We start from the raw sequence: 10,285 nt of genomic DNA, 5'->3' as shown, positions 1-10,285 counted from the left end.
TTTTTACTCTCGATAAAAATTATCTCCCAATAAAAATGGAGTATTTCACACACTCAACTTTAAATTGCATCACTAATACTGTAGTTATACACAGCAATTTCTAACTTCTTAGAATATTCTTCATAACAGATTTTAACCACTGGAATGAATAATTTCTCAGAAAAGCAGAACTGCCCCAATTGCAATATGATTTGATAGTCCATACTCCTGTTTTCCAATTAAAAAAAAGATTTTGTGAGCAGAAACTTCTGGGTTCCTTGTGGTTTCATTGATCAAGAGAACATCTCTGAGCAGCTTCTGAAAAAGCATTTCTTAACAGGTTGATCACAGATATGGGGTCTTCACTCCTCATAATAGCACTGATGGACACAATCATGTTAGCTAACGCCTCTGCACACATGTGGAGGGTGTCAGAACCTGCTCCACCACCAACCTCCCCATCCAAAGATAGGAACTGGGTCCTCAACCACTGAAATTTTGACACCATATCTTCCGTGAATTTCTGCCCTCCAAATCCAGGTTCCACTGTCCTAACTAAGGCCATCTCTTGCAGACTAGCTTGAGGTGCCAAATACTGAACTGTAGTTTCTGGCTTGACAGCAAAGCCTGCTCTCATTCCATTTGCCCAAATGACTTTAATCAAATCCCCTGGATTCTCAGTAGCCTCTAGATGAAAGATGTACTGATCGACTCCTACTTCAGCCATCGATTTTACCCACTGTTTGGGCCCGGACACCATCATGTGCATGTCAAAGAACAGGTCCTGACCTAGATGCTTTTGAAGGCTTTCTACCACAGAATGACCAAAGTTGAAGTTGGGAACGGAGTGCAAAAAAAAACCGACCCCTCTAAAGAGCGAAGTGCCCTTCCATTACATTCAGGTACAGATCATCGGACCCAGAGTCAAGCATCCAGAGGCACTCAGCCTCTAAATCGAACAGGCCACTGTTGAGGATAGATGGGCCAATCTTGCAGCCCAAAGCCATAGACTGGTCTATGTCATTTACAACATAGTATTTGCTCAATCTATTATGAAAGCATATCTATTTCTTCAATACCCTTCCACTGCATCATATTAGCATTTTATTTAAAGAGAAACACACCAAGAAATTAGCTATCACCCATAATCTCACCACTTAAAAACAATCATATAGTTTTTCATTCTTCTACCTGTTTCCTCTTTCCGGTCTCAATGCCCCTGTTCCTAACTCTCACTACTGCTAGGAACAATTTGGTTGATGACTGCATTACGGACAAGCATTCTGTTTTGGCATTCTTATGTTTAACTTAAGTGTGGTGATAATTTCCAAGGGTTTAAGAGTTCTCTCATTGCCTGGACATCATTTTAACTTTTCTGTGCAAAAGCCAATTCAAATCCCAGTGATTGCAGACAACCCTAAGTTCCCTTTTCATTTCCTGTATAAACTGTAAGCACCAAATAAATAGTAGCTCCCTGCCACCATAATCATGGTGATGAATTATAGACCATGAACTACATATCCAGTAATCAGTAAGAGATTTTTGCATACATTCTTCTTTAATCCTCACCAAGACCCTGTTCTATGTGGTCAATGTAAATGTCCCCATTTTATAAGTGAGGCTCAGAGATTAAATAAATTGCCCAACATCACTTCTACGCAAAGGTTCACATCTAGGTCTGGCAGAATCCACCAGCCCTACTCTAAATCAGGGATGGGCAAACTACAGTCAAAACCAGTTTATAAACTACAGCCCAAGCCAGCTCACCACTTGTTTTTGCACAATCTGAGAGCTAAGAATGAACTTCACATTTTTTCATGGAAGGGGGAAACAAGAATAGTCTTTAGTGACACATAAAAACTACATAAAATTCACGTTTTAGTGCACATAAATTAGGTTTTATTGGACAACAGTTACACTCACTTGTTTTGTGTTATCTATGGCTGCTTTCATGTTATCACAGCAGATTTGAGTCACTGAATAGATGCAACAGAGATAGAATGTCTCACACAGGTTAAAATATTTCATATCACCATTTGAGAAAAAGTTTTCCGATTTAGATAACCAAGCACCACCCAGGTGATAGCTGGTAATATGCTACATCATTCTTGGTTTGGTCAACAAACCTGAGCTACCACAATATCATCATATTAGAGGGTTTGATATAGGAATCAGGAGCTTACAGGAAAGTGGAAGAAGCTAGATGAATGAAAATCTGGAAGATTCAGCTGGAGGATCAGGAAAACAGCCACTATTAACCTCAGTTTGGTGGGTGAAGACAGTAGAGCTTGTGGAGAACCAGTACGTCTGGTTGCACAACCTCAAAAAGGGTGTTCAGGAGGAGCCCTGCAAAGCAACCGTGTCGGGGTCAAGAGGTCCCAAAAGTGATGGTTTCTTTTCACTTTTGCTTTCCAAATCTCTGCAAATTGCTCCCAGTGGCAATCCAGCATGTGTCCCAACTAGCGTTTGGCAGTAGACAATATTTCAGTGGTAACTAGTACCAGCAAAGAGTCTGCCATCTTGTCTATGGTGATGGGGATGCAAATTGGTCCTTAGGAGCGGGGAGGTTAGGATGATGCCTTCCCAACCCATGTCTGTTAAGTATTATAGGTTTGCCTGCCTGACCCTCTACCATACCCCTCATTCACTGCACTTACTCTGCTTTTCTCCTTTCGGATTGGATCCAGTCTTGAACCCCAAACCAGTCAAATGAGTACCTGGCATTTATTATCCTCATCATCGTCTCTTTGTCGTTAAAAGAAACCTCCAGTTAAATAGTGCCTACTTCCTCCTTTGATCTGTATTTTATAAACATTATCTCATTTAATCCACTCAATAATCTTTCCAGGTAAGGGAGATTTAACCTATTTTTACAGATGAGGGAACCGGTTAAGTGAAAAGGTTCAGAATATAGCCAACTTTGCAGTGTAAATGACAGAGTTAGGCTTGAATCTCTGCTTTGTGTAATCCCCAATCCCAGTTCCCTGAACCCCGTGCTATCTGCCACAGCCAAGTTCATCCCAGACTCTGCTTCTGGTACCCTTCCATTCACTTTGGCCTACAAGTCAGAGAGCTTTTCTTTGCTGGTTATCTAATAACCCATAACCATGTTCACATCTCCCTCCCTCGAATTAGAACCCTGAAAACAACTAGATTTCACTAAACCTCTTAGTCCACATCATTAACTACTGACTTCCTCCTAGATGGAGTGGGGAATCTGCTATATTGTCCTTCTGGTTCTTTTTTAGCAAAACGCATGGCATAGCATCAGTTGACCCATTTGCCCTACTAGTTCTTTTTTTTTTTTTTTTTTTTGAGTTGGAGTCTCACTCTGTCGCCCAGACTGGAGTGCAGTGGCCGCTCCCGGCCACTGCAGCCTTGACCTGCTGGGCTCTGGCGATCCTTCCGCCTCAACCTTCTGAGTAGCCGGAATTACAGGCATGAGCTACCATGCTCGGCTGATTTTTTGAGTTATTGTAGAGATGAGGGCTCGCTGCCCAGGCGGGTCTCGAACCCACGGGCTCAGGCAATCCACTTACCTCAGCCTCCCAAAGGCGCGGGATTACAGGCTGAGCTACCAAGCCCGGCTTGCCCTACTAGTTTTTTTTTTTTTTTTTTGAGTTGGAGTCTCACTCTGTCGCCCAGACTGGAGTGCAGTGGCCGCTCCCGGCCACCGCAACCTCGACCTGCGGGCTCCGACGATCCTTCCGCCTCAGCCTTCCGAGTAGCTGGAATTACAGGCATGCGCTACCATGCCCGGCTGATTTTTTTATTTATTGTAGAGATGAGGTCTCGCTGCCCAGGCGGGTCTCGAACCCACGGGCTCGGGCAATCCACTCACCTCAGCCTCCCAAAGGCGCGGGATTACAGGCTGAGCCACCGAGCCCGGCCCTACTAGTTCTTAATACACAATATGTATAGTCCAAGGTGTTCCTAACTACGAAAACAGACAGCTGTTTAACAAGTAGTTTCCTCTCCTAAGATAGTATAAGTAAGAAAACAAGTGTGGGTTCTGGCATGAGACTGCCCGTTTTAATCAGGCTCTATCACTTGCCACCCATGGGTGTCCTAACCCCTGTGCTTCAGTTTTCTCCTCCATAAAAGAGAGATAGTAATCTTGCCTACTACATAGAATTACTATGAAGATTAAGTCAATGAAGACATGCAAATAACTTACTGCAATTGGATACTTAATATAAGCACACACTGTTGACTGTTTATTATGATTGTCTTCATAAATCAAACATTTCAGAAAACACTTGCTTTTCAAAATTATGCAGAGTACACTTTCCTACCCAAGCCAATTTGAACAATTGTTTCTGGTATGATGAAATGGTTTCAGTATAATGATGATAAAAATAATTAATACTAGTTAGCCAGTATGGTGCCTTGTGATTCGAAAATAGCTTTCTCATTAATCATGAACATGCACAATTCTTTTTTTTTTTCATGGCCTAAATCTCCAGTTAATGGATTCTGAACCGAGGCTGTGTCAGAACAGCCAGAAGGTGTGTGGATTTGTGGAGAAGCAGAGAAGGGCTTGGAACGCTGGTGTTCAATTACTAATGCGTGCGGGACCCTGCGCAGCTGATCTGCATGCTAATTGCCTTGCCAGAAACCAGATCCTGCAAAGCAGACACAAACTGTTAGCGACATGCTCTCTCCTCCCTTTCTCCCTCTCCCATCTCTCTTCTTTTTTGCTCTCTATCTCCATTGTGCAATTTTTTTGTCACCAAAAAAAGAGAAACACGCCACCTTGTCCCCAAAATGAAGCAAGCAATCTGAAAATAGTGAGTCACTGATGGAGTCTCTATAGCGAGAAAGTAATTGTCAAAATGACCGTTGGGGTCAGGCACATTAAATGGCTTTAAACATGAGGATGACATGGTCAGATTCGCATTATAGAAAGATCCGCCTGTGAATATAAGAAAAGGGATTGAAGAAGAACTAGCCTGAAAGTAGGGGGTGGCTATTACAGTAATCCAGTGTGATATTATAGTGACCTAAACAAGATGCTATAAAATGAAGAGAAATGGATAAATGTGGGAAGCAGTTATGAATTTGAATTAAAGACTGACCAGATAAGGGCTTGAGGGAAAAGGAAAAGTTAAGGACGGCACCCAAGTGTCTGTCACAGGCAACTGGATCCTCTCAGCCTAGAGATAATTAGTAATACAAATTATTATTTGATTGAATGGTCTCACACATCCAATTTATTAACTAAATAAGTCAATATATTCCTATTAATGTCGAGACGATTAACCCACCAAACATTCTATTATGAGAGAAACATTGACAGAAGTGTTTAGGGAGCAATCACCTATTCCATAGCACATATGTGCTGTGCTGGGTACCAGGAATGGGATAGAGATGGAGATGACATATAACACAATACATGCAGAGCAAAATTGGTGTGTATTAATAAAAATAACATACTTTCCAGCAAAAAAAGTAACCCATTGAGAATCACGACATTTTGTAAGAAATAATATTCAATCTTCAAATTACTCCCTCTCTGATGTATAAATTTGCATTGTGTTTGCATATATATAAACATATGTTTGTGTGTGCTTTTTTCCAACCAAAAGAAGGAATATCTCTTCATGTAGGCATAAGTAATTTTACAATAAAAAATTCTGAAAAAAATAGTTTGGTGTGTATTATAATAAGGTATTTTTAAAAACTTATTTCATATAGAAATATAGGGAAACAGAAAAATTAATTCCAACCCGCCAGAATAAACAGTGGCTTCAGAAAAATGCAGCATTTAAGCTCATTCTTGAAGAATAAGCAGAATTTCAACAGCAAAGACAATTCTCTGATTAAATGGCTTATGCAAAAAATCACAGATGCGTGTGTGTGCTCACCACATCCCAGGAATGCTGAAGACTACATTTCTTCGCACGTTTGACATGAAATGCATTATCAACATACCAGAAGCTGGCAGGTGTGGCAGAGAGAAACACATTGAATGCACAGATCAACTTTAAAATGCATCTTATTTTGAGTAGATAAAGAAAAAATGTATCTTGGAATCAATGGAAGTCATGTGTAACACAGGAAACATATTGTGCAGGGGAAGTTAAAGCAGGAGATACATCTGAGAGCTGGAGTTTATACTTGATCTTGAGGACAATGGGGGAGCATTAGAAAGTTTTTGAACAAAAAAGTTATGCAATTAGATCTATGTTTTAAGATGAAAACTTCAATACAAAAAAGCAAAAAAAAAAAATAGTAAGAGGCATAAAGATGAAAATGGGAGAGATAAAATTGACTCTATTTGCAGATGACATTAATTTGTAAATAGTAATTCAGAGTCTACAAAATAACTAATAGAGCTAGTACATGAACTAATACATGAATCTATCAATGCCACAGCATACAAGGTTAATATCATATATATGTATATATATATGCATCAAGAATTAGAAAATACAATTTTTAAAGACATCTTTTACAATGCCATTAAGAAACATAAAGTTATTAGGAATAAATTTAATGAAAAAAAGAAAAATCTTCTACTCTGAAACTATAAAATATTGCTAAGAGAAATTAAAGAAGACCTTAATAGAGAGAGCTATATACCATGCTCATAGATTGGAAAAGTCAATATTGTTAAAATGTCAGTTTCCCATAGAACTAATCCATATAGTTAATAAATGCAAATTATAATGACAGCAGAACTTTTAGTAGAAACTGACAGATTGATTCTAAAATTTATATAGAATTGCAAATCACCTAAAATATCTAACATAATCTCAAACTGGAAAACACTTATATTTACTCTGCATGACTTCCAGACTCATCTTAAAGCCATAGCAATCAAACTGTGTAAAACTGGCATAAAGAGAGACAAGCAGATCAATAGAACAGATCTGAGCCCAGACAAAGCCTCAAAATTATATAGTCACTTGATTTTTGACAAAAGTGCCTAACCAATCAAATGTAGATAGGAAAATCTTTCAACATATGGTGCTTATACAACTAGATATCCATATAGTAAAAATAAACCTTGACCCTTACCTGACACAATACCAAAAATTCATTCAAAATGTTCCATAAACCTAGATGTGAAAGCTAAACCACAAAAATTCTGCATTACATAGGAGCATATTTGCCAGAGGACACAGAAAGCAATAAAAATAAAAAACAATACACAGGACTTCATTAAAATGAAGAATTCTGACTTAAAATATACCCTTGCAAAAAAGAATAAACAAGCCATACATAGATGAGGAGAAAATATTTGAAAAACATATCTGACAAAATATGTGTATCTAGATTTTTTTTAATTTCAAAAGCACAATAACAAAAACATAGAGAATGCAATTTTTTTAGTAGGCAAGATCTGTACACTTTCCCCCCAAAAATATTTACTGACCAATAAGCACATGAAAAAGTTCTCTATGTAAGTCATCATCTGAGAAATGCAAATTAAGAAACATACTCACGAGAATGGCTAAAATTTAAAAGATAAGAACACTAACCATGGGTGAAGATGTCAAGCAGCAAAATATTAATACATTGTCAGTAACAGTGGAAAACAAAGCAAACACTTTGGTAATCAACATATACCATGACCCAGAAATTTTACTCCCAATTATTTTCTTAAGAGAATTTAAAGCACACACAAGAAAGAAAAGAAATAAAGGAAGAAAGGGAGGGGGAGAGAGAGAGAAGAAACTTGTACACAAATGTCCATAGCAGTTTATACATAAGTAGCAAAAACTAGAAAAAATTCAAATACCCCCAAATATGAACATGACTAAACTAAACTATAGAATATTACTGAGAAAGTTTTTTAAAATGAACTACTGATACAACATGAATAAATCTCAAAAGTTGCAAGACTGGATTACGCACTGGACAAATAATGATTCCATCAATAAAGATAAAGAATGTAAGATAAATATCAATTTCAAAGACACAGACATCCAATTTGGCTTTGGACATATTACATATGGGATATAAAAAGGATATCTATGTGAAAATGGAAGTCTGGTATTTAAGAGAAAGGCAAAGTTAAAGATAGATATTTGGAAACCAATCAATCCAAGGAAGTGGATGTGTCAGCTTAGAGAAAGAGTATGCAGAATGGTGAGAAGAAAAAGAGTTTCGAGAATACCCAAATCCAACAGAATACAAGAGGATCAGGGGAAACAAGGAGCCTGAAAATGAATAAAAAGTGAAGGGCTATACCTATATAAAGTGCAGTCTCTAACAAGGGTACATTTCTGCAACATTTATCATAAGCTAGAAAAGAAGATTGGGAAGTTTCTGTTGCAAATGACATAAAAATCCAACTCAAACTAGCTTAAGTTTCAAAAATAAATTGCCTGGCCTATATGAGTAATTCCCGGTGGTAGATTTAGCATCAGATATGGCGATATAAGAAATCAAGTCAGGTCATTAGGGCTCTTATTTTTCCTGTCTCATAGCTGCTGAGCCATGGTGAAAAAATAGCTACAAGAGCTCCTACCTCACCACATCTCAGATGAAATGGCAGTGGGAAAAAAGCAGCCCCACCTCCCCGGGTGTCCATACAAAATGCCCAGAATTCAGTCAAATTTATTTTAAATGGTCTAACACATGTTACAAACCCATCTATGAACGATTTTTGTTCTTAGGATAATACAATACAAAGCCCAGCTCACGGCCTTACCTTGGGACTAAGAAGGAAGTCACTTCTACTGGAATCCAGTAGATGGAGGATGTGTCTGAGTGGGGAGAGGGAAGGAGAACGGCGAAGAAGGGGAAAGGAGTCACCAAAAGAAAATCAAAGGTGTTACCAGAAGTAGAGAAAATGAGTAAAGAGGTGCTGGGGTGTGTAAATAAATAAGGGAACAAATGAATGAGATCCTCTGCAGGGGATGTTGCAGAATAGAAATATAGTAGAGTAGAAACACTGACTTTTATTTCTAATACTAGCTCTGCCATTTAGCAGCCCTGAACACTTGAGAAAGTCACCTAAATTCTCTCAATCTTGGTCTTCAGATTTTAAAAGATATAATAACAATATGCATCGTGGAATTATTGAAGAATTAAATCCAGTCATGTACAGGAAAATGATTAGTGTGAACACCAATTGAAACCGTACAATTCTAAAACACTGACAACACCAAATACTGATGAGGATATGGAGGAACAGGAGCTCTCATTTATTGCTGATGAGAGTACAAAATGGTGCAATCACTGTGGAAGACAGTTTGACAGTTTTTTGCAAAACATAATGTACTCTTACCATACAATCCAGAGAGCATTCTCCTTGGTATTCTCCCAAAGAAGCTGATTGTCATTTAGTTGGAATCATACAGTATGTAGTTTTTGCAGATTGACTTATTTCACTCTGCAATATGCATTTAAGTTTTCTCTACGTCTTTCTGCAGCTTAATAACTCAACAAATGTTTTATTCTGTGGGACCATTAACCAAAAAAAATTTAGGTCAACTCCATACGTAATTCACTTTTATAAACTTTTCATTAGAAATAGCAATTATATTCTAGGGTTTGAGGGAGTGTAGTAGGTTACTATATCAAACATCGTTATATTAATTTAAAAATTTATGCCTAAGGCAGTCAATATAATTTGGTAATCTTGAGGCAAATTAAGGGTAGAGATGATTTGAAGAGAGTCTGGAGGCTCAGCTAGATCTATTCTAGATCAGGATGAGCTCTGGGTCTTGAATGAAGCTACCTACAAAAGAATACTAGTTTTATATATGCACCCAACATAGGAGCCAACTTCCATAAAGCAGCTTCTAGGCAAACTTAAAAAAGATATTCACTCTAAGACTATCATAGTTGGGGACTTTAATACTCCACTCACAACCCTAGACAGATTATCAAGACAAAAAATCAGCAAGGAGATCCAGAACCTCAACATGACACTTGACCAAATGGACATAATTGATACCTACAGAACACTCCACCCAACGACCACAGAATATACATTCTACTCATTACCAAATGGAATATACTCTAAGATCGACCACATCCTAGAACATAAATCAAGCATAAACAAATTTCATAAGATTGAGATCCTGCCATGCACCTTCTCAGACCAGAGTGGAATAAAAATAAAAATAAATATTAACACCAACAAAGTTCCCCCCAAACCCACAAAGACATGGTCACTAAACAAAATGGTTCTAAGCAAATCCTGAGTCAACATGGAACTCAAAACAGAGATTAAAAGATATCTGGAAACAAATGAAAATAAGAAACATCTTACCAAAACCTCTGGGATGACATGAAATCAGTACTAAGAGAGAATTCATATTGCTACTAACTCACATGAAGAAAATGG

At 38.0% G+C, this 10,285-nt stretch overlaps 1 protein-coding gene across 2 annotated transcripts; it reads right to left on the bottom strand.

Annotated features, from left to right (window-relative positions):
- Positions 1–265: 265 nt before the first annotated feature.
- LOC103255979 (ribulose-phosphate 3-epimerase-like) lies at positions 266–986 on the bottom strand. 2 transcript variants are annotated; one of them, XM_008053880.1, is made up of 3 exons: positions 859–986; positions 488–824; positions 266–400 (listed from the first exon to the last, which is right to left on the bottom strand). In XM_008053880.1, the coding sequence occupies exons 1-3, from the start codon at positions 984–986 to the stop codon at positions 266–268; spliced, it is 600 nt and encodes a 199-aa protein (XP_008052071.1). The 2 variants fall into 2 exon arrangements, with proteins under 2 accessions (XP_008052071.1, XP_008052070.1); XM_008053879.1 differs by having other exon boundaries at positions 266–824.
- Positions 987–10,285: the final 9,299 nt, after the last annotated feature.

The sequence above is a fragment of the Carlito syrichta genome, unplaced genomic scaffold, assembly GCF_000164805.1.
Source record: "Carlito syrichta isolate Samal-C Ts95f unplaced genomic scaffold, Tarsius_syrichta-2.0.1 Scaffold288796, whole genome shotgun sequence".
Lineage (NCBI taxonomy): Eukaryota > Metazoa > Chordata > Mammalia > Primates > Tarsiidae > Carlito > Carlito syrichta.
The sequence above is the reverse complement of the archived record's forward strand: the minus strand, read 5'-3'. Positions and strand labels throughout refer to the sequence as shown.